Consider the following 24,611-nt stretch of genomic DNA (forward strand, 5'->3'; position numbering starts at 1 on the left):
TGAGCGCTGAGCGTTACTGCGCAGCCTCCAACTGAAAGAGACGACGTTGATGTGACATGAGCAACCTGTCTGAAAGTGTGAAGTCTTCTGGTAGCTGTGCCAAGAGAAATCTCAATCATTCCCAATCTTACAGAGACGGAGAGGGTAGGTATATGTAAGGAGATAACATAGGCGCAGGCTAATTATTGCTAACTAACATGCTAGTTAACATTAGTAATTAAACCTAAACAGCTAATGGAAGTCCAAACTGCCTGTGAGCTTCTCCTGTACTATACGGTAATTCCTCTACTCTGCGACAGTAAGTCGCGTGGTTATGACAAAATCGTTAGCCTATTTTTACAAAAACGTCTGCTACGGAGCCATAACGTGAGGTACAAGGTAATGGAGCCTTTTATACATTGTCGTGTTTCTTTAGAAATAAACAACGGACAAATAGAGTCTTTAAACGCTTCAGATGTAAAGTTATTCTCTGTCAAAGTGACGCCAAAATGAATGCTAGTCAGTGGAATGCTAACAGAGGTGATATTGCTGTAGCATCAAAATGGCGCCATAGGAGTTTCGAGTTCTGAAACGAAGCTTACCCCCTTGGTTCAATGGTATCAGTATTTTGGATAGTCACCATGGAAACATTAATCATGTGACAAGATTGGCAGAACAGACAGCCAAGTGACAGTACTCTGATCCAATGGAAATCACAATAGTCAGATTGACAGCACTCTGGGGGGGGTGTCAATCATATTACGGAGGGGGTTGCAGTGCCCCCCCCCTAGCCCTGCCCCTGGATGGTGCTGTGCCATAACTGCTTTAAATCACACGCTAAAGTAGCACAAATATTAAACATTAAACATCATGGCTATTCTCCAATCATGTATTTTGCATGTACATGTTTACAGCTACATTCTTCTGAGACATTATACCCGACCATAATAAAAACAAACTAAAACCAAATATATAAGGAATACTAAACCTTTTTGGAAAAACTGAAGCTAAACTAAAACAAGCAAACACACTCTAAAATAATAACTAAACTGAAATGAAATCGAAAAGTCAAAACTAAAATAAAAACTAATCGGAAATTCAAAACTATAACATTGAAAGGAACAACATGACCAACTATTAAGATCAATCATTTCTAAATCTACAATCCAAACAATCATCATTGTTATAAAAATGCACGCACACACACACACACACACACACACACATCTTATTTCTTTGGCCTGCCTGCGTAGGTAGGGTCGAGGTTTCTGGGATGAGCAGAGGCTCCAGCAGAAGAGGAGGAGGTGTTCACAGTGCTGTAGGTCACTGCATCATCATTATCATCCTTATCGCGGCCCTGGAGGGAAACAGCACAACTCATGGTTCACACACACACACACACACACACACACACACACACACACACACACACACACATCATCTTACGCAACTTCCCGATTTTGCTGCCGTACAACAACTCAAATGTTAACTTTGCTGCAGCTTGTATATGCCGATTAGATCAGTGAAAAACTCTGTGGCATTTATTTTTATCTTTTATTTGATGTCACTGACTTTCTTTTCAACAGGGGATTTGAGTGAGGTTAACCCTCGTGTTGTCTTCCCATCGACCATGCAACTTTAGTTTCTCTGGGTCTAAATTTAAAATTAAAACAATTTGGTTGTCTTTTCGCGACACTTTTGTCCCTATCCCGATGTTTTTATCCATTTGTTCTGCACTTTTTGACGTTTTTGTCATTTTATCCAACATTTTTTGGAGCTTTTTGGACAATCTTTTCACTTTTTATAACGTTCTTTTAGCCTGTCATTTTTTTTACGATGCTATAAAATTGAATTAAACCAAATGTAATGAAAGTAATGAACAGACCGTTTATTTTACTTGTTAAACCGTTATTTATTTTTTTACAACTTGGTTGAAAGAAACCCAAATTTCTGATGTAGAAACCTTTTGAAAATGGGTCAGATTTGACACGTTCTTGATCAGCAATAGCACAGGAAGTTGAGCGTCTGAAGATTGATGGATAAGATAAATGGTTATGGTATTACAACATATTTTCTTTAGATGGTGTTCATGAGAAAACAGGCAGGAGTCATGGTGATGTTTGATTATGAAATATCTTGCGTACAGCTGACATAATGGAAATGTGAGGGGGGGGGGGTTATCATGAATATTGACAGCAAACTTCTTGTCTTTTGTCAACAATGATTATTGTTTAATAATTACAGCAAATTTCATGACAAACTTGTCTTGTCTGGACAACATAGACTGACATCAGACTCATAAATCATAAATATACATTGACTAGGATCATTAAAAGAAACATTACTAAAGCATACCTGGGTTCTTCTGTTGGTCTTCTTGAAGCTGACTGAGACGTAGGAAACGCCAGCTTCAGGATCAGCCTACGCAGAGGAGACGACATAATGTTGATTAAACTCTGGTCATTTTGGAGCGCTGTTTTTTGCATCCTTTGACCTTTGCTGCTGTACAACCATTTACTTTCTGTACAATAAAGTCAATAATTGCTTTCTTATTTTCTCTCAGGTCTTTCAGGTGATTATCAGTTTTAAAACTCACCGTGTTGTCATCCGTCTGGGTTTTGTTCCCTGAAAAGAATAAAAAGGAACGTTGGGTTTAGCTTCCTCAGTGAATATCCAGGTTTAACCAAACTTATTGTTCGTAAAAGTTTCATCGGTGAATGTCCATTACCTTTAGCTCTCTTCCATCTGAAGACCCCCACTGGGATTATTACTACTAATCCCACAAACACAATGATGAGCAGCCACCACCAGCCTGGAAAGAGAAGTAAGGGATAAACATGAGAAGAGGTGTTGTGATGATGAGCTATCTGTAATGCCCAGGGCACACACTACGCCTGAGTAGCTAGGTTTATGGTCGCCGCAGTGTCCTAATAGCGAGGTTTGCGTGCCAATAAAATGACACCATCACGCTATTCAAATCCACATAACGATAAATGCATTCATTTGCTTTTCTTTTGTTCGTCTTTCTGGAATTTAGTTGGTTGGAACACTGGAACATTGGTTGGAACAATGTTATTTTCTGATTGTTTCACAGTTGTTAAGTTTTGAAGCACAAATAAAAAACCTTCACCTCTGCGGAAAGGTGCCACATTGCCGGATTGTGCGTGAATGCAGTGCTTCATCCTGTCGCTCCATGTGTGTGTGTGCGTGTGTGTCAGTTAAACATACATACCGACCGAAAGCACACAGCAGAGGCAAAACACATAAGCAAATGCCGCTGCTTTGTATCATATTATGCTAAAGGTAAAGATTGCCATTTGAGGGGTGTGACAAAGCTTGACAGAGAATTTGATGTACATGCGCATGCTGTAACGGCTGGGGGGGTTACACTAAGGCCCAAAGGGTCTTTGCTGACGCCCAGAAACGTCCCGCACACAGAAAATAGGATAAGAAAAAAAAAATGTATACATTTAATTTTGCATCTGAATTTGAGCATGTTGAAAATATATTAGTTGAATCTTATACATTGTATTTTGCATCTGAATTTGGTTTATTTAATTTTTTAACGTTACATTTTTTATGCTAAATTTGTGAACATTGAAAAACTAAATGTGAAAATGAGTTGTTGAAAATTTGAAGAGTTAAATTCAGAGGCAAACAGTTCAGATACATAATTTAAATGCATAAATATTCAGTGCTAGAAATGCAATGCCTTTCCAATTTCAAAATCTGAAGAAACAGATTTACTTCCATAGAAATACAGGCAGAGGGCAGGGTGTCTGCAGATACAGACACCACCACACGCTATAAAGTCATAAGTATATATATATATATATATATATATACTATAAATGCTGCATATTATACCTTTAACGAACACAAGAACAAAATGAAACAAATTGTACAGGTAGAAAAAACATGACAGAATTAAGTGATATTAAAACTTCAGATCCAAAGAAATATTTAGTGTAATTATCCACAAAGCGATTTTAAACAGTTCATCATATTCTCACCTGGTTTCCATGAGGACTGAGGAGGGATGACGGGAAACAGCTGCACTTTTCCAGTTAAACTGTGTATCACCTCACATTTCAACGACTGGTAATACGTCTGATAAAAGTCAGATCTTGTAAATGTCACAGAGGCTGAACAGGTACTCGGTGATGTCTTCATGTCTTTGAAATCCTTCTTATCACCCTCATACAGCCACTCCACTTTGAAGTGTCTGCATTGTTCATATGTCGACACAGAGCAGTTGAACGTCACCGTTTCATTGTTCTGCTGTTCGGTCGCTGGTGAAGATGGAGATATTGTGAGAGAATAACAAATTTAATTAAAATGAACTTCATCACTGTAATCGTAGTTATTGTCATGTTTCCGTATATTGTTCTAACAAGACAGTTTGAAAACATTATGATGTAAATACTCACGGTTAACAACAGACAGATCAACAGTGTCTCCACCCTGTTGGTTCTCTCCTGATCTGAACTGTCTGCAAGTGTAACGACCAGCATCCTCCTCTGTGACATTCTTTATAACCAGAGAACAGTTCTCTGTAACATTCAGTCTGTCTGATCTAGCTTTGGTTTCTTCCTGAATCTGCCCGAGTTCTAACAGCGTCACTGTGTTTCCTGAACCACTGAAGAGCCAGGTAGTACGGTTATATTTATGCTGATCACATGTCACATTTTCACAAGACAAAGTGACTTCATCTCCAACTCTGACAGTAAAGGAGTGATATTCCCCAGCTGCTGCTGTTGAGAAAAAGAGATAGAAATGTGATAAATAAACTATAACATGAATGTTACGGTTATGTTCATAGTAAGTAAGTGTGACGACAGTTTTGGATAAGTCTTATTTTTGGTTTCCAGAGTTCACTAAACTCACCGCGTTACATCAAAACTTTCTCTTACCTCTAAACTGAAACAGAAGCATCAGAAATGAAGACATCATAATCCATCTGAACTGAGCCATCGTGCTTCTCTCTCGGTCTCACGCTCTTGACTGTCAAATTCTCTTAAGTACTGGCTTTCTATTTCCTGTGTTTACTTCCTTTAAATCAACTTAATCTCTCCTCTGTTTCCTGTTGATTTGATGTGTGATATTTGCTTATATTCTCTCTAAATGTCTTGTTGATATCAGAAGAGTGAAAAACCTTGTTCAATTAGTAATTTTTAAGTTTGATGCATTTCAATGCATGTCAAACGATGATTTTAGCACCCTCGTCTACCAGAGAGGACAAGTTAGCTGTTAGTAAGCTAATGTTAGTTATGTATTAGCAAGCTAAGGCACTTGCAAACATAGTACTATAGATTTCTGATTTATCCACATTTCAAAATAACACAAGTGTTACATACTGTGTACACAATGCTGCTTTAGCTTAACTTAGACTTATCACCTTATCACATGTTAACTAACGCTATACTCCATGCTCCACCCTCCCCCTTTAGCCATCTAACCATCACGAGCCAGGCAGCCTTTTTGACTGAGTGAGTACATTTTCATACTCTCTTACTTACCACTCATCTAAGTGAGAGTATTAGGGGCTGCTATGCAGGGTTCAACTTTAACTTTTTGTCCACCAGCTAAATTTATATCTATATATTTATATCTATATATAAGATATTTATAATGTCTATCTCAGTGAGACTAACCTGGTTAAATAAATAGAATGGTTAATGAATATTAAAATTGTAGTCTTTTTTTTTTTTTTTTTTTGACTGGCAATTCAAGCTACCAGCTACTTGCAAATTTTATGAGCATTTGGCTAGTAGATGGCGCTAATTTTGGTTGGTGTCCGTCCGATTGTGGTGGGCTGGTCTGGGTCTCAAAAGGCCAGGGCTGACTTTTTTTTACCCCAGTCCAGCCATGATTTCAGCAGCATACTGTATAACACCCTTGGCTTGGGAAAAATATGGTCAACAATCACATATGAGTATATGTGTGGGTGTCCTGGTGTCCACATGTTGTGAAGGGTGTCTGCTGCCATTCTCTGGTGAGAAACAGAAGTGTTGTGTTTCAAATAAAAGAAAGTTCAACAGAGTTTAATTTGATTGAGACAGTTTTTCCGCCCATAGACAGAAAAAATCATCTCACTAAAATATGCATTAAACCATACAAATAAATACATGTGCAATCTTCTAGGACAAATCATTTATTCAATAAAGCAAAACGTAATATTAGGCTCGTTCGAGATGAACTGCGCCTCGCCTGTAAAGTAGACGAGAGCAGGCGGGAGCAGCCAGGGGCGGTGACAAAAGTCTGCTCGCAAGTCGGACAGTTTTCCAGCTGATTCCAGCAGCCTTCAGGCTGAACAGGAAGTGACAGAAACAGTGGTGGTCCGATTGCGATTTAATAAAATGTTATCAGACCCATATATCAGCTGCTACACAGTCTCCAGCTGTTTTTACTATGACAGAGTAGCTGTCAAAATGCTCTACATGCGATCTGTTGCTGATTTTAATTAACAACACACTGTAGATGATCAGTAATCTGAACAGATTTAGTCTCTCTGACTTCTGAACGTAACTATCAGTCACACAACATGTGTTCTGTACAGAATAAGCCTTTAAATCAGACAAATCACAGTTAAAATACCTCCGATTCAAAATCAATAAAAAGTGTATATATAAAACGTCATCATGTTGAGTCGATTCTAAACCAATCAGCTGTTCGATCAGCTGAGAGGCCGGCGTTTCCCAGCATGCACTGGGTCCGCCTGGGTCCGCCTTGCTCTTGCAGTTGGTGAAAAGCAACTGCGCTGCCTGCGTCTCAGAACTGCGGCCGAGAGCTTGGTCTCGTGAGATTATCGTTGCCCACGTGTGCATGACGTCGGAGCAAGTCGGGATCAAGTCGGACACAAATCTAACCGGCATGCATTGGGCGCCGATCGCTGGTGATCGATTCTGCGCAGATCTGGCTCATCTCGAACGAGCCTAATAACAATCAGATTTACCGAAAGAAAGGAATATTCATTTAAATGATATAAAAAAACAAACATGAATATATTTTGCCAAACAGTACAGGTAAGCTTGTACTGTGGTCTGTGTTGTGAAGTGAGATAGAGTGAGAGAGAAATACAAAACAATGGAAACCTGAATGGTTTATATGCAATTTATATTATCAGCCACATAAAAAGGCAAGATTGCTAAAGATTCCATTTAAGCTCAATGAAGCCAAACACAATGTCTAATATTATCACTATGTCTGTCTCAGTTGTGTGTATTCCTGCTCATTCTGCCTCTCCGTTCCCCTCTTCAGCCACATTTCCACTTTTAACAAGAGCCTTTAGAATAATTCTTTACCTGTCCACCAGATGCCCTCGCCCTTTTCTCCTTTCAGCCCACATTGTGCCACTCCCATCTGTCCTGCAATCACCTCAACTCTCCTCACCTGAGCTTTACCGTTTATCTCCCACCTGCACCTCATTTAGTCATCACAGCAGCAGTTGATGGAGAGGTGAACAGTGCAGGAACTCTGTGTGTGTGTGTGTTCTTGTACTTGTTACATATTAAGGACCACAACAACATTTTAACCGACAGAGTGAGGACATTTTTTTTTTGTAATTTAAATTTTTATTTGCGAACATGACAAATAACAGCTCATATGGTACAGTTCACACAGGACAAATAAGATGAGGAGGTCAGTCAGTGAAATAATATTCCAGCCAAAGCATAAGATATCCTGGTCACATGGAGTGTAAAAGATAAAAAAAATTAAAAATTAAATAAAAAAAATAAAGCACAAACTAAGCAGACAGAAAAGTGAGTACATTTTGGCTGGTCCTCACATTTCAGAGGCCTGTTTGTGGGTTAGGACTTGGTTGTGAGGTTCAGGTCAGAATTAGGTTTAGGATAGGGTTAGACATTTAGTTGTTGCTGATTAAACACAGAAAAATACATCTCACTAAAAATGTGTTGAACATACAAAGAAATGCAATTGTGTGGGACTAATTATTTATTCAATAAAGCAAAGCACAAAATAAGATTTACAGAACAAAAGCAATATTCACTTAAATGGTATAACAATACAGATGATAATTACTTGTACCAAACCTTCATTGTGCCCATGCTGGGTCAGAGTACTAAGAATACAGAATATATGTCTGCCTCTTTTTCTCACCCTCTCCACTCTCTCACTGGCTACATGTGTTATAGAGCTGGTGCTGGATTCTCACTTTGCTGCAATTAAGACAAGAAAAGAAACAATGTGACCAACCTTTAGGATCAATCTTATTATAACTCTGCTTGCTTTGATTTTACATTTCTAAATATATGATCCAAACAGTCATCGTTGTTATAAAACACAACATGTTATTCTTTTTGTTTGTTGACTGTAGCGTAGAATTCGCTGGGATCAGCACAAGCTGGAGCAGAAGAGGAGGAGGCTTTCATAACGCTGTATGTCACTGCATCATCATCATCATCATCAACATGGGTCTGGAGGGAAAAGTACAACTCGTAAATGACAAATCATCCTAACATAACTTCCTGATTTTGCTGCAATGTAACAACTGAAATATTCACTTTGCTGCAGCTTTAATCTGCGGATTAGATTATGAAATATCTTGTGTGTGAAGTTGACATGTTGGTCTGATTTTGGCGCTGATGTATCAAAAAGGAGGGGGGGGGGGCACCAACAAAACGACGCCATTCATCATGTGGTGATCCTAAATATTCACATCAAACTTGTCTTGAAAAGTTTGGAACACAGATGTTGACATCAGAATCATTAATATCTGTTTCAAGGATTAAAAAGATTACTAATCCATTAACACCAACACTATAATATATTAGACAGCTGACCTGGGCTCTCCTGTTGGTCTTCTTGGTGTAGCTGATGGAGGCGTAGGAAACACCACCTTCAGGATCAGCCTGCACAGAGGAGACAACATAAAGGCTGATCAGTAACATGTGGTTTAATACTGATTAACTTGTCTATTTGAGTCCCTTACATTATAGCTGCCAAACATCATCATCATCTGTGCAATGTATTCCAATACAACAGTCCCACAACAAATACTGCCAATATAAGATGAGTTGATTCAGCTCTGTAGGCATTGTGGAGGCTGTTTGTTGTTTGTGTAGCTCACTTTTCTTTTTCCCCTCACAATGCATCCTTTGACCTTTGCACAACCTCTGACCTCTATAAAGTCATGACTGTATAAAAGTCTGATTATTCAGTTTTACTCACTATGTCGTCATCCGTCTGTGTTGTTTCCCCTGGAAGGAATAAAAAAAGAGAGTTGAGTTCAGCTTCCTCAGTGAAAATCCAGGTTAATCGAAACTTCTTGCTTTTAAAATTTCATCTGTGAATGTCTTCACCTTTAGCTCTACTCCATCTGAGGACAGCCACAGTGATTATTAAGAGAGCTGCACCAGCCACAAACACAACGATCAGCAGCCACCACCACCAGTCTGAAGAGAGAAGTTACAGAGTTGATGAGCTACTTGTTAGCGTGTTCTTGTGCTGTCTTTATATCTCTCTATATCTGAATGAACAAAGAGTCTTTTGCCTGCATGTCTTTTCTAACTGTAAATGTAGTTCTGTTCTGTTCAGTCACTACCTTCTGGTTTTCTTCCATCATCATTTTCAGATGTTGAGTTGTTTGTCTCTTCTGATGTCCATTTATTTCCTGTTGATTGTGGTTTGATTGTTGCCGGAAATGTTGTAGTCGTTGTTGTTGCTGCATCATCACCTTAACGGATACGTTAACAAAACTGTACAGCATATCATGACCAAGAATGATGAAATGCAAAAAGCTTAAATTTAAACATATTCACTGTAATTATCATATCATCATATTCTCACCTGGTTTCTCTCCTGAGGACTGAAGATCATCTTCGTCATCTCCAGCTCTGACAGCGGAGGTGGAATATGGCACAGCTGTTTCTGTTTAGAAAGAGAGAGATAAATGTGATAAACTGAAATATTAATGATTATGTTTATAGTTGGTGTAATAATTTTAGTTTGCAAATGTGTCTCATTTTCGGTTTCCAAGAGTTCACTAAACTCACCACGTTACAACACAACTTGTATTCTCTTACCTATAAAGTGAAACAGCAGCATCAGAAGTAAAGACATTATAATCCATCTGAACTGAGCCATCGTGCTTCTCTCTCGGTCTCACACTCTCGACTGTCAAAGTCTCTGACGTGCTGCTTCTTAAAAATGAAGATAGCATCTACTTCCTGCAGACACTTCCTTATATTGACTTCTTCTATACTATGTCTGTTGAACTTATGTATAATATTAGCATTTATTCTCTTGTGGACATCAAAAGATAAGAGAACTTTGTGGAATTTGTAGAACATTTTGTTTTTAAGTTTAATGCATTTGGCTTTCTTATAGAGGGATTTAGTTGCAACGTATTAATCAGAGAAATGACAGGAGAAAAAGATTGAGAATCTACAGGCAGATTCCTCAAAATCTGCCTAAATTTCTGACATGTTTGGGGCTGTGCCGCTGTAGTAGCTGCTTCAACACCAGCATTACCTGAAGTAGAGGAAGGAGGAGAGGTGGCTGGCTATACAGAGAAGCAGAAACAACTTCATGACAGGGAAGAAGCCGAGGAGGAGGAGAGTGACCATGACAGGGCCATGGGAGCGAGTGAGGAAAAGATGGAAGAGAGAGTAGATGACGATGTGGTAAGGAGGCAAATTAACTGTCAGGAAGGGAGGGAGACTGTGTGTGTGTGTGTGTGTGTGTGTGTGTGTGTGTGTGCTTATGCGCACCTCACGTTATAACAATAACAAGCAGTTTTGCTGTAACATTAATGTTTTAGTTAGTTACTGTTTTTTAAAATTGTTGGTTTTGTTTTTTAGTGTAAAGTCTTATGTGATCTATAAAATCAGTGTTGATACAAGCATCAGTGTTCCTTAAATGGCTTAATTAGCTTCTCTTGTATTGGTGCTCTTTTCCAGGGCATATACTGTACTACTCTCAGCTTTATTGTAGCTTTTGGGAAGAGTTATGGTTATTGTACTCGAAAGTGTACAAATAACACGGGTTTACAACAGTGCAATGTGTACGCCAAAGTAAAATTCTTCGTGCATTACATACGCGGAGCGCTCCAATTGAAGTAAGGGAGACCGGTGCGTTTTATATGCACGCAGCTCGCGTCGCCACGTTGTGTGTTATCGCGAGAACAGCGTCACGCACAAAAAGATAAATATGGTTGGGTTTAGAAAAATAATGCAGGGAAAAGCTTTAGTAACACAAGAAAGTCACAAAAACACGCTAATAAACGGTTGGGTTTAGGGAAGAAACATTGGGGAAGGCTTAACAAAAAAACACAACAAAGTCGCAAAAAAGCGCCACGCGTAAACACGCTAATAAACGGCCTAAAAAAAAAAAAAAACGCATGCTGAAAATCGCCAAACACGGGGCGCGAACCCCAGTCTCCTGGGTGAAAGTCCTGTGTTTCACCCATCCACCATACCAACCAACCTCCTTACGTGGTCCCACGTCCCTTTATACTAGAAACGCAGCAGTTTCCATTACTGTAATTGGAGCGCTCCACGTATCTACTGTACGCACAATTTTACTTTAGCGTACACATTGCACGTATTTTCACAGGTATAAACCCGTGTTATTTGTACGCTTTTGAGTGAGAGTGGGCTGTTAGCAGACACTTTTATCCAAAGCGACAAAATATGAATCTTACAATAGTTAAAATTAACAGTAAACTGTTTTTAAAGTTGCTAAGCCAGTATTAAGCAAAATAGTAATAATAGCAATAATTGCAATACAATATCAAATATCTGTCTATCAATATATGCACTATTAGGCCCCTGTGGAGCAGACTAAGCTTTTGTCCTTAATGGCATTTTTTCCCCCTTACATTACTTTTACTTTTATACTTTAAGTAGTTTTGAAATCAGTACTTTTACACTTTTACTTGAGTAAAAAGCTTGAGTTGATACTTCAACTTCTACAGAAGTCTTTTCAAACCCGAGTATCTATACTTCTACTTGAGTAATGAATGTGAATACTTTTGACACCTCTGGACACTGACGTATTTCACACCTGAAAAGAAGAAGAAGATGACTGAGGAAGTTGAGCGTGTGAAGATTGTTGGTTAAGATAAATGTTTGCAGGAATGCAGCTTGTTTTCTTCAGATGTTGTTTATTAGAAACCAGACAGGATTCATGGTGATGTTTGACAGCACACATGAACACACAGGTGAAGAGTCAAACTCCTCGCCCAGCAGGATTTCACTCTTTTGTGTCCGTGGTGTAATATGGTGATACTGTAGCAGCTGAAAGAACACACAGAAGATGAGGTTTTAGTAGTGAGAGACATTTTGGTTTGTGGTTGTTGTTTTCAGTCCAAGCTTAAATGGCCCCCCCGCACCTAGATCTCTCCTTTTCCCTTGCTCTTCCTCTCCTCTGCTCTTCCTCTCCTGTTCCTCTCCTCTCCTCTTCCTCTCCTGCTCCTCTCCTATGCTCTTCCTCTCCTCTGATCTTCCTCTAATCTGATCTTCCTCTCCTCTCCTCACACCGGTAGCCTGACTCTGTCCCTCCGTTGCGGGGCAGCGGGCCCCTCCCGCATCACTCTCTCTCTGTCACCTGACTGCAGCTGGATCTCTCTCCTCTCTGTCTCATCCTCTCTGACGGAGCTACCAAACTCAACTGTTTCTGTCAAAGAGAACGTGTTGTGTCAGGCATTTATACGAGCTAATGGACGTTAACGTTAGAGCTGGCCTGTTAGGTAACGTTACAAGGCTCGTAAACGTTGGCTGCGCTGTTTCTTACCTTGCTCTACGTTGACAGTTCCAGCTTCACCGTCACCACCTTTTTTTTTTTAGATTTGTTTAGAAAATCTCTAAGGCCTCTATTTTCTTCTTCTCTTTTCCTTCCTTTTCTGAGCACCGGACTTGTGCTGACCGGACGTTTTGAGCGTACTGAACTTCAAATCTACTGACAACAACATCAAATTTTGATAAGTGGCCAAACCATTTTTGTGTTGGGGGTGGGAGGGTTCTTGATCACTATTTCAAGGACAATTAGGAAGAAAAGAAATAAAAAGCTTTTATGTAACTCAAATATTACATATTTTTTTCCACAAATAGACCTATTTAAAATATTTTTTTAAATTATTCCATAATTTAATGAGGGCCCAGTTCTGGGCCCCCCCCTACTCTGGGCCCGGGACAACAGACACGTTTGTCTGTCTGACACCTGTTGGTTCCTCATTCTGTCTTTAAAGTTTTTCTTTTTCTTTCTGAGAACTGAAGAGGGAAGTGTTTTGCTGAGATCTGGGTACCCCCAAAATTATGACCAGATAATCATCAGAAACATGAATGATGAACACATTAATGAGTATCTAACTGAACTGTCTTTAATCACTTGAAGGTAGAGCATCGAGTCCCCACAATCCCACTTCTAAACACATGTAGCAGCAGGCCTGTTCATGTTGTTTTGAAATTGTTTGTGTAACTAAAGAAGTTATTATTTTAGATGTATTTATATGTTACATCGACAAATGTTAGCGCCCAGTGCAAACAGAGGTGTTTAATCCAACATAGGGAAGGTGTCATGCACACCAGGAAATGGACCCACAAATGCTTTACTCAGGTAAGTAGAAGTTCAATGATTTTATTAGAGTCCTAATAAAACTACAGGCAACAGTGTCCAAGAAGTGACAGGCAAAGGGGAATCCAAAACACAAGCAGTAGTCAAAAATCCAATGGAATCAGGAACTCAGGAAAAAGGAAAAACCACTTGAAGGCTGCACACATGGAAAACAGACGACCTGGCTCAGGAGTAAGGGGAAGACTGAACTTAAATACACAAGACAGGGAGTACAATGAGATGCAGGTGCAACACATAGGGCGGGGACAGGTAATCACACCGGAGGGAAAGCAGAAGACAGGAAGTAAAACCAGATATAACATGGAAGAGCAGAGAGACTACAAAATACAACAATCGTGGCAGAAGGTTTACTACAAGAGCTAGCGCAAGCAAGCTTGTGTTGTGGTCTGTTTGCTGAAGAGTGAGAGAGAAAAATACAAAACACTTGTAAAACTGAACATTATTACTTTTATTTGCAAGTTTATATTATTATCAGCCATAACAAAGACATGATTGTTACAGATTCCATTAAGAATTAAAGCTCATGAAATCCAAACACTTACTGTAGTCCAATATGTTTAAATTACAGTCAATCAAAATCACTTCTTCTGTACACTGAGGGACAAAAAGTGACACAAACTGCTGCAGCTTCAAAAAGAACCAGCAAATTTTAAACTCAGATACATTTCACAAACAGAAGAAAATTTTGATTCAAGATTAGATTAAGCTTTAAGTGCAAAAAGCAGTGTAATGTACATATATATTATACTGAATAAACTGTAATGGGTGGATATGAATATGCTAAGCTATACACAGTAAGAACATCTGCAGCAGTTACAGTCGGCAGTGCAGGTATAAGTATAAAACATATAGAGTGCAGGTGTAAGTACAAGTAATGTTAATATAAGATATAATATACAGAATAAACAGCTGGGGGATACAATTCAATTAAATTTTATTTATAGTATCAAATCATAACAAAAGTTATCTCGAGACACTTTACAGATAGAGTAGGTCTAGACCACACTCTATAATTTACAAAGCCCCAAAAATTCCAATAATTCCCCCAAGAGCAAGCAGTGGCTATTGCGACAGTGGCGAGGAGAAACTCCCTTTTAGGAAGAAACCTCGGCAGACCCAGACTCTTGGTAGGCGGTGTCTGACGGTGCCGGTTGGGGTTATGATGAACAGTGGCGTAATAGTCACAGTAAAGATAATGGAACAGTGACTACAATGATAGTCGTAGTAGTTCATGTCATAGCTGGGCACAGCAGGGCGTTACAGGATGTAACGTGGCACAGCAGAGCATGGGTGACGCAGTGGACGCAGCAGGACGTAGCCGGACAATGCAGGGAATCGAAGAAACATAAGGACTCCGGGGAGTTAACTCCCCAGAGCTAGGTTAGTAACAAGTTTTTCTGGGACAGGATGCACATAAAAGGAAAAGAGAGAGCAGCTCATTGTGTCATAAGAAGGAAGGAACTTCCCCGGCAGTATAAAATAATAATAGAATGACTAAGAGAGGGAGGTTAAAGAGAGATGCCTGGTAGGGCTAGAACTCTCACCAACCGGATCGGGCTGTACTGGCCTGCCTCCCTCTACTCTCACTATATTATTGAATATATGATAGGTAAATCTAATGACTATAAAGAGAAGCAGAGAAAAGCAGGGGTGCTGTGTCTGCAGCTATACACCCTGCCCCGCCGGCCTAGGCGTACACTGCAACTCCTCACTCCTTAACTATAAGCTTTATCAAAGAGGAGAGTTTTAAGTTTAGTCTTATATGTGGTGACGGTGTCTGCCCCCTGAACCCAGATTGGGAGCTGGTTCCACAGGAGAGGAGCCTGGTAGCTGAAGGCTCTGGCTCCCATTCTACTTTTAGAGACTCTAGGAACGACAAGTAACTCTGCATTCTGGGAGCGCAGTGCTCTAGTGGGACAATAAGGTATTAAGAGCTCCTCAATATATGAAGGTGCTTGACCATTTAGAGCTTTGTAGGTCAGGCGAAGGATTTTAAAGTCAATCCTGGATTTTATAGGAAGCCAATGCAGAGAAGCTAATACAGGAGAAATAAGATCTCTTTTCTTAGTTTTTGTCAGAACATGTGCTGCAGCATTCTGGATCAGCTGGAGAGTCTTAAGGGTTTTATTTGAGCATCCTGATAATAGGGAATTACAATAGTCCAGCCTGGAAGTAACGAATGCATGGACTAGTTTTTCAGCATCGTTTTGAGACAGGATGTTCCTAATTTTAGCAATGTTACGTGTGAAAAAAAGCTGTTCTAGAGGTTTGTTTTATGTGGGTGTTAAAGGATATATCCTGATCGAAAATACCATCTGGGCAATACCATCTGGGCAATACCATCCAGAGTAATTATATCTTCGGATAATGAGGTTCGGAGGTGTTTAGGGCCCAGCACAACAACTTCAGTTTTGTTTGAGTTTAACATCAGAAAATTGTAGGCTATTCATGAATTTATATCTTTAATGCATGCTTGAAGTTTAGCTAACTGACTGTTAATTGAGTGTTTCCTAATAATATTACCAATAGGAAGCATATATAAGGAGAATAGAATTGGTCCAAGCACTGAGCCTTGTGGAACGCAATGGCTAACTTTAACGTACCTGGAGGATTTATTGTTAACATTAACAAATTGAGATCGGTCAGAGAAATAGGATTTAAACCAGCTTAGAGCAATTCCTTTAATGCCAACTAAATGTTCCAATCTCTGTAACAGGATGGTATGGTCAATACAAATCCTGTTACAGAATACAAATACAAATAACTTTTTATAGACTATAGATCAGATATATGGACATCAGCATAAATGTGTACCAGTATGTGAGAGCAATATTTAAGGAAGCTTAATAAGAAATAAAAGAACATAACAAGTGATCTGTTTCAGATGAAATGTGGGTTCCGGATTGATTTAATCATCCAAAATCTTAAAATTATTTCATGATTCTTTTGTTATGTACTTGTATAAAATATGTTGAGATATGTAACAGCAGTGGACTCTGTGGTGAGTTGATGTTGTTGATCAGTGGAGTCAGACAGAGGAAGAAGCCTCAGCATTGTTTTCATAGTTCACCGTATCTTCATCTTCATCATTATGCTCCTGTGAAAATGGAGCAAATGAATGTTGAAACACAGATCAGCTCCAGAGGAACAGCTGGGCTTTAGTGCCTTGCACAAGAGAAACAGAGTGATGGTTATTGGAGCAGATGAGAGCATGACTCATCACTTTTCCTAACACACACTCTCAGAGTGAGTTCCCACTTAACTGACATTTAAAAGTAAATAACAAAAATCACAAACACTGATTTTGCTCTGTAAAGTTATAATTGTTTAAACATTTAAATATTGGCTGTTTAAACTCACAATGTTTTCTTCCATTTTGGTCCATGAAAGACAAAAAGACAAAAGAGATTCAACTTTAGCTTCAACAATAAAATCCAGGTTTGTCACACTTTTTGTTCATTAAAGTGCGTTGGTGAGAATGTGGTTAACAACAGCAGCAGACCTGTCCAGGTTTTACGCCCTGAATTATGACCAGATAATCATCAGAAACATTAATGATGAATGCATTAATGAGTGTCTGACTAAATTGTCTTTAATCACTTGAAGGTAGAGCATCAAATCCCCACAATCCCACTTCTAAACACATGTAACGCAGGCCTGTTCATGTTGTTTTGAAATGTTTTATAGACTAATGAGGAAGATGTTTTATCCGAGTGTGTGTGACGTCACCACTTCAGGGTTTTTCATGCTCTGCACACCGTCCTTTAATGTTAATATACTAATTCAGAGTCATATTACATTATTATTATTTAGACAAATGTTAGACCCCAGCGCAAAAAGAGGTGTTCAACCCAACAGAGGTCAGCTGAGCCCAGGCAAGCTTGTACTGTGGTCTGTGTTGTGAAGAGAGAGAGAGAAATACAAAACACTTGTAAACCTGAATGTTTTATTTGCAATTTATATTATTATCAGCCACATACAAGGCAAGATTGTTACAGATTACATTTAAGCTCAGTGAAGCCAAACACAATGTCTAATATTATCACAATGTCTGATTCAGTTGTGTGTATTCCTGCTCATTCTGCCTCTCTGTTCCCCTCTTCAGCCACATTTCCACTTTTAACAAGAGCCTTTAGAATCATTCTTTACCTGTCCACCAGATGCCCTCACACTTTTCTCCTTTCATCCCACATCGTGCCCCAAAACCTTTTACCCAACAGAGTGAGGACATTTTTTTTAAAGGGAGACATTTTGGCTGGTCCTCACATTTCAGAGGCCTGTTTGAGGGTTAGGACTTGGTTGTGAGGTTCAGGTCAGAATTAGGTTTAGGATAGGATTAGGCATTTAGTTGTTGCTGGTTAAACACAGAAAAATACATCTCACTAAAAATGTGTTAAACCATACAAAGAAATGCATTTGCAATATTGTGGGACTAATCATGTATTGAATAAAGCAAAGCATAAAACAATAAGATTAACTGAACAAAAGCAATATTCACTTTATTGGTATAACAATACAGACAATATTTAATTATACCAAACCTTCATTCTGCCCATGCTGGGTCAGAGTACTAAGAATACAGAATATATGTCTGCCTCTAGAGGGAGTCTCTACTCTCTCACTGGCTACATGTGTTATAGAGCTGGTGCTGGATTCTCACTTTGCTGCAATTAAGACAAGAAAAGAAACAATGTGACCAACTTTTAGGATCAATCTTATAATAACTCTGCTTGCTTTGACCTTGACATTTCTAAATCTATGATCCAAACAGTCATTGTTATAAAACACAACATCTTATTGTTTTGGTTTGTTGACGGTAGCGTAGAGGTCGCTGGGATCAGCACAGGCTGCAGCAGAAGAGGAGGAGGCTTTCATAACACTATATGTCACTGCATCATCATCATCATCATCAACATGGGTCTGGAGGGAAAAGTACAACTCATAAATGACATGATCATCCTAACACAACTTCTTGATTTTGCTGCAATTTAACAACTGAAATATTCACTTTGCTGCAGCTTTAATCAGCGGATCAGATTATGAAATATCTTGTGTGTGAAGTTTACATGTTGGTCTGATTGTAGCGCTGCTGTATCAAAAAGGAGGGGGGGCACCGACAAAACGACGCCATTCATCATGCGGTGATCCTAACTATTCACATCAAACTTGTCTTGAAAAGTTTGGAACACAGATGTTGACATCAGAATCATTAATATCTGTTTCAAGGATTAAAAAGATTACTAATCCATTAACACCAACACTATAATATATTAGACAGCTGACCTGGGCTCTCCTGTTGGTCTTCTTGGTGTAGCTGATGGAGGCGTAGGAAACACCACCTTCAGGATCAGCCTGCACAGAGGAGACAACATAAAGGCTGATCAGTAACAAGTGGATTAATACAGATTAACTTGTCTATTTGAGTCCCTTCAATTCTATTTGCTGTGTAGCTTTTATTAGCTGCCAAACATCATCATTATCTGTGCAATGTAATCCAATACAACAATCCCACAACAAATACTGCCAATATAAGATGAGTTGATTCAGCTCTGTGGGCATTGTGGAGTTTGTTGTTTGAGTTGCTCACTTTTCTTTTTCCCTCACAATTCATCCTTTGACTTTGCTGCTGAACAATTGTAATTCCTGTACAATAGAGTCAACAATGTATGTATTTTGTTTCTCTTTCAGGTGTAGAACTATACAATATAAAGTCACAATTTTATCAAACTTTGAGTATTCAGTTTTAAAACTCACCATGTCCTTATTTGTAATTTGTTTTTTCCCTGGAGAGAAAAAAAGAGAGTTTGGTTTAGCTTCCTCAGTGAAAATCCAGGTTTATCGAAATTTCTTGTTTTTCAAAAGTTTCACCTGTGAATCAGTGTTCGAATTATACCGTGAGCTTTGGGGGGGTACAGCTATTTCGACTGGTGACGTCACTCTCCATTTTATATAGGCTTACACACATGAGAACCACTAATCTATATGTGAAATTCCCTCAATATTAGTGCAGATTCCCTCTTGTTAAGACATGCAAAAAGAGTACAATTGCACTAAATGATAAATCCCCTCATTAACCTCTCCCCGTGTCAGTATATCTATAGAACTCCTGCTACGGTGTGTGATTGTAGGCCTAATGTTTTTAAACTAAACAGCAGCGATGGTCGTAGCTGCTGAGTGGAAGGGAGCCCTCCAGTTAAACCATAGCGATCTTGCTACTCAATGTTTTTCAAAGGTTGGCTTGAAATATTAGACAAATGTACGGCCACCGCTTGTAAACCCATTCGTATATCTGGCATTTGCAGCCTACGCCGTGCATTTGTTTTAGTTCGTCAGTATTTCCACCATATTTGTGTATTGATGATATACACGGCAATCAAAACCATAGGCAGAGATTAAAGTTGATTAAACCACTTACTCTTAATTTCGCTGACACACCAGCGCCTGCGCCCGTACCTGGTACGTATGTTTTGACAGCTAGTGAAGTGTTATCAAAGAACCATAGCAAAGAACACAGTCTGAACGTACCAGAGAAATGGTACAGCCCAATGGGGAGTGAGGGATTGAAAATTGTATTTCATTAGATTATTTCCTCAATTGTTGGTATGTGATGGTAATACTGCATTTAAATAAATACTATTTTCAATAGGCTAACATTATATTTTATTACATTCTTTTCAGTACCCTAAAAACTATTATTTTCATCCCTTTTGGGAGGGTCCAAGTCTCATCTAGGGGGGGTCAGACCAACCCATTACCCCCCGTAATTCGAACAGTGCTATGAATGTCTTCACCTTTAGCGCTCCTCCATCTGAGGACAGCCACAGTGATTATTAAGAGAGCTGCAACAGCCACAACGATCAGCAGCCCCCACTTCCACCTCCAGCCTGAAAAGAGAAGTTAGAAGTGTTAAATATAGTCATATGTTATGATGACGAGCTACTTGTTAGCGTGTTCTCGAGCTGTCTTTATATCTCTGAGATCTGAATGAACAAAGAGTCTTTTGCCTGCATGTCTTTTGTAACTGTAAATGTAGTTCTGTTCTGTTCAGTCACTACATTCTGGTTTCTGTTTTGTTTGATTGTTGTTTTCAGATGTTGAGTTGTTTGTCTCTTCTGATGTCCATTTATTTCCTGTTGTTGATTGTGGTTTCATTGTTGCTGGAAATATTGTAGTCATGGTTGTATCTGTTATTGTTGCTGCATCATCATCATCTTAACAGATACATTAACAAAACTGTACAGTATATCATGACAAGGAATGATGAAATACAAAAAGCTTGTATTTATAAATGTAAACATATTCACTGTAATTATCATATCATCATGTTCTCACCTGGTTTCTCTCCTGAGGAATCCTCTGTCACTTCACACTTCAATAACTCGTAATACTCTGACTTCTGATTAAGGTGAGATGTTGTAAATGTCGCAGTGGCTGAACAGGAATGCTGTGTTGTCTTCACGTCATTCTTATCACCCTCATACAGCCACTTCACTGAGTGTCTACACCCTGAATTATATCCCAACACAGAGCAGTTTAAGGTCACTATATCATCGTTCTTCTCTTCAGTCGCTGGTGAAGATAGAAATATTGTGAGAGAAAGACAACAAGAGTAAAATTAACTTCATCACTGTAATCATAATTATTATAAAACTTCAGTATATTGTTCTAACAAGACAATTTGAAAAGATGATGATGTAAATACTCACTGGTAACAACAGACAGATCAACAGTGTCTCCACCCTGTTGTTTCTCTCCTGATCTGAACTGTCTGCAGGTGTAACGACCAACATCCTCATCTGTGACATTCTTTATAACCAGAGAACAGTTCTCTCTAACACTCAGTCTGTCTGATTTAGCTTCGGCTTCTTTATTTATTTTCCCATGTTCAAACAGTGTCATTATGGTTCTTATGCCACTGAAGGCCCAGCTAATACTGCCACACTTCTCCTGATCATCTATTACATGTCCACAAGACAAAGTGATTCCATCTCCAGCTCTGACAGTAAATTTGGAATATTTCCCAGCTGTTTCTGTTTAGAAAGAAGAGATAAATGTGATCAACTGAAATATTAATATGACTGTTACGTTTATATTTAGTGTAATAATAATTTTAGTTTGCAAATGTGTCTAATTTTCGTTTTCCAAGAGCTCGTTACAACAAAACTTGTATTCTCTTACCTCTGAACTGAAACAGCAGCATCAGAAATGAAGACATTATAATCCATCTGAACTGAGCCATCGTGCTTCTCTCTCGGTCTCACGCTCTCAACTGTCAAAGTCTCTGACATGCTGCTTCTTAAAAATGAATATAGCAACTACTTTCTGTGGTCACTTCCTTATATTGACTTCTTCTTTACTCTGTCAGCTGAATGTATGTATAATATTATCATTTATTCTCTTGGGGACATCAAAAGATAAGAGAACTTTGTAGAATATGTAGAACTTTTTGTTTTAAGTTTAATGCATTTGGCTTTCTTATAGAGGGATTTTGATTGAGGGTAAAAGTTGCAACGTATTAATCAGCAACAGAAAAGAGGAAGTTGAGCGTGAATCAATTGTTAGCAGACATTTTGACCCATTTGAACTCTTCTACGTGCTTCTCTGTGTCTCTGCTTCTTCTCTCTCTCGTTCTTATGCTCATAACGGTTTCTAAAATAGAGAGAGAGATGCTGCATCTACTTCCTGTAATTAGGATGATGTCACTTCCTCATAATGACTTTTAGGGTTAGGGGTAGGCTGTCTGAAACCAAAAAGGTTGTTACAGTTTTCACTTTTCCATTTTCAAAAAGTAGTTTTCTCTCAGAGGAAAGTTAAATGTTTCTGCGTTCATTGATCCAATCTAACGCTGCAACAATTGTTGTATAAATGTATTAATCTCATGTTGAGTCTGGTGTTCACACTGTGTCCAGTCCCAGGGTGGATTTGTGACACTGACATGTTTCACACCTGAAAAGAAGAAGAAGACGACTGAGGAAGTTGAGCATGTGAAGATTGTTGGTTAAGATAAATGTTTGCAGTAATGCAGCTTGTTTTCTTCAGATGGTGTTTATTAGAAACCAGACAGGATTCATGGTGATGTTTGACAGCACACATGAACACACAGGTGAAGAGTCAAACTCCTCGCCCAGCAGGATTTCACTCTTGATGTCCGTGGTGTAATATGGTGATACTGTAGCAGCTGAAAGAACACACAGAAGATGAGGTTTTAGTTGTGAGAGACAATTTGGTTTGTGGTTGTTGTTTTACTGTCTGAGAGCTGTTGGTTCCTCATTCTGTCTTTAAAGTTTTTTTTTTTGTTCTTTCTTTAAACTGAAGGAGAAGTATTTTGCTGAGATGTGGTTAATAGCAGCAGCAGAGCTCTGCAGGTTTTACCCCCCAAATTATGACCAGATAATAATCAGAAACATGAATGATAAACACTCTCTTTAATCACTTGAAGGTAGAGCATCAAGTCCCCACAATCCCACTTCTAAACACATGTAGCAGCACTGCCCTACAAAGCAAAAAGGCAGTAACTGCATTTTTGGTCAAAAATGAGTTATTATCATTTTCATGACATTCAAGGCATCCTTTGTTATGTGACAAAACATCTTATCTCAAATGTGTGTCGTTTTGGAGAAAAATGGTAGTCGTTTGTACAGTAACTGCAAAAAGCCCTAGTGAAACAAAGCAAGAGTACAGTAACATCCATTACTGTATTCTTGTTATGTTTTACCTAACAAAAACTAATTGTGTTACTGTGCAGTGAAGTTACTGTTTCCATGGTGAACACACACAGCTGATTTCTTAACATTTGCGATTTCACCCTTCTAACTTCACACAAATGTATTTATTAAATTAAACATTTAGAGGCTAGGCTATCACAATATAAACACCTGTCAGCCGCCAGGGCGGGACTTCCTCTCAGAGGTCCATTCAGATAGCATTATGCTAACAGGCGATGTTTTAAATAGCTTTGCTTACCTGCCCCTGATCCTCCCTGCTCCTAGCTGTAACTTTATCCTCTGTAACTTCACATCATCGCCGATGCCATGTCATCATTTTGTTGTTCATGTCACAAAGTTATAATCCAACCAGCGGTGGAAAAATATTCAAATACTGTTTAGAGAAGTTAGCGAGTTGTGAGCAAAACTGACATCTTCTCTTTACTGTAAGCATCCATGCTTTCAACAAAAACAAACTTCTGCAGAGTGAGCCAGCAGGTATTTACGCCCCCCTTAGCTCTCAGGCTCAAACACATTGGTTCCTGTTCCTAAGCATTTATTTTTTGCACGGTTTCTTCTTCTGAATATAAAATTATATATTTAATTTGGATTCCCCTTAATTATATTAACCTAAAATGGTCAAATTAATTTTTTCATTGTAGCCGGGTGGTGAATTTGAACACCATCACATTTATTTCTGGTTTGTTTCAGTATGTATTTTGCGTTCAAAAAATGAAAGAAATGTGCATATGTTTGTTTGTTTGCTGGCAGAGGATACATTTTTAGTTAGTTATTCCAGCCACTAGGTGGCGGTGTCACACGCCAAGAGTTGCACGGTGCCTCTTGGTCGCTCTCTTTTTCCTTTCGGGCCGATCAGGGAAACAGCACGGTGGAGAATCCTGAGTACATTGTGTGAAATAAAAGGGTAAATATTGCAACTGGTTAAAAACATGTATAAAATGATATCTGTATTCATCTTTTAACTGGATGATATGTTATAGTTGAGACTGACTTTGGATGGATGTCGATGGATTTTATGTGTAGCGGCTGACGCCAGTGTTTCCATGTGTTAGCAAGGTATTGTTAGCATGCATAAAGCCTCACCTATGCTAGTTTATATGGTTATTGGTAAAGTACAACAACTGTTTGTGTTTTTTTTTGTATTTAGACATCAGAGTGACAAGTGTGTGACGTTGTGCGCTCCCTGGTGAAGCCCGTTTTTCAGAGTCTGCATTCTGGGAAATGTAAGTGCTTTCTAAGTCAAACTGTACATTTAAGAATCAACTGGAGTTTATTGTGAAGGTATATTCATATTGTTTTATTTTTGTTTTC

The 24,611-nt window shown here is 38.8% G+C and overlaps 2 protein-coding genes across 2 annotated transcripts; both read right to left on the minus strand.

Annotated features, from left to right (window-relative positions):
• Window positions 1-1,086: 1,086 nt before the first annotated feature.
• On the minus strand, window positions 1,087-4,955 carry LOC120546849. The gene is made up of 7 exons (XM_039782088.1): window positions 4,893-4,955; window positions 4,410-4,733; window positions 3,993-4,271; window positions 2,708-2,791; window positions 2,576-2,604; window positions 2,335-2,400; window positions 1,087-1,336 (listed from the first exon to the last, which is right to left on the minus strand). Exons 1-7 carry the CDS (start codon window positions 4,951-4,953, stop codon window positions 1,208-1,210), a joined length of 972 nt encoding a protein of 323 aa, XP_039638022.1. The 5' UTR covers window positions 4,954-4,955; the 3' UTR covers window positions 1,087-1,207.
• A 13,040-nt stretch (window positions 4,956-17,995) lies between these two features.
• LOC120546853 lies at window positions 17,996-21,826 on the minus strand. The gene is made up of 7 exons (XM_039782092.1): window positions 21,754-21,826; window positions 21,282-21,605; window positions 20,908-21,144; window positions 20,367-20,459; window positions 19,330-19,358; window positions 18,859-18,927; window positions 17,996-18,495 (listed from the first exon to the last, which is right to left on the minus strand). Exons 1-7 carry the CDS (start codon window positions 21,812-21,814, stop codon window positions 18,370-18,372), a joined length of 939 nt encoding a protein of 312 aa, XP_039638026.1. The 5' UTR covers window positions 21,815-21,826; the 3' UTR covers window positions 17,996-18,369.
• Between the last annotated feature and the right edge of the window lie 2,785 nt (window positions 21,827-24,611).

This window comes from Perca fluviatilis, chromosome 18 (genome assembly GCF_010015445.1).
Source record: "Perca fluviatilis chromosome 18, GENO_Pfluv_1.0, whole genome shotgun sequence".
Lineage (NCBI taxonomy): Eukaryota > Metazoa > Chordata > Actinopteri > Perciformes > Percidae > Perca > Perca fluviatilis.

Coding starts and splice junctions, on each gene's coding strand:
- LOC120546849 (XM_039782088.1), bottom strand. CDS start 4,953: ATGGCTCAGTTCAGATGGATTATGATGTCTTCATTTCTGATGCTTCTG. Junction 2,792..3,992: donor TCAGTCCTCATGGAAACCAG/GTGAGAATATGA, acceptor TTCTCTTTCCAG/GCTGGTGGTGGCTGCTCATC. Junction 1,337..2,334: donor AGACCAACAGAAGAACCCAG/GTATGCTTTAGT, acceptor GTTTCCCTCCAG/GGCCGCGATAAGGATGATAA.
- LOC120546853 (XM_039782092.1), bottom strand. CDS start 21,814: ATGGCTCAGTTCAGATGGATTATAATGTCTTCATTTCTGATGCTGCTG. Junction 21,606..21,753: donor GCTGCTGTTTCAGTTCAGAG/GTAAGAGAATAC, acceptor CTTTCTAAACAG/AAACAGCTGGGAAATATTCC. Junction 18,928..19,329: donor AAATTACAAATAAGGACATG/GTGAGTTTTAAA, acceptor TCCTCTGTGCAG/GCTGATCCTGAAGGTGGTGT.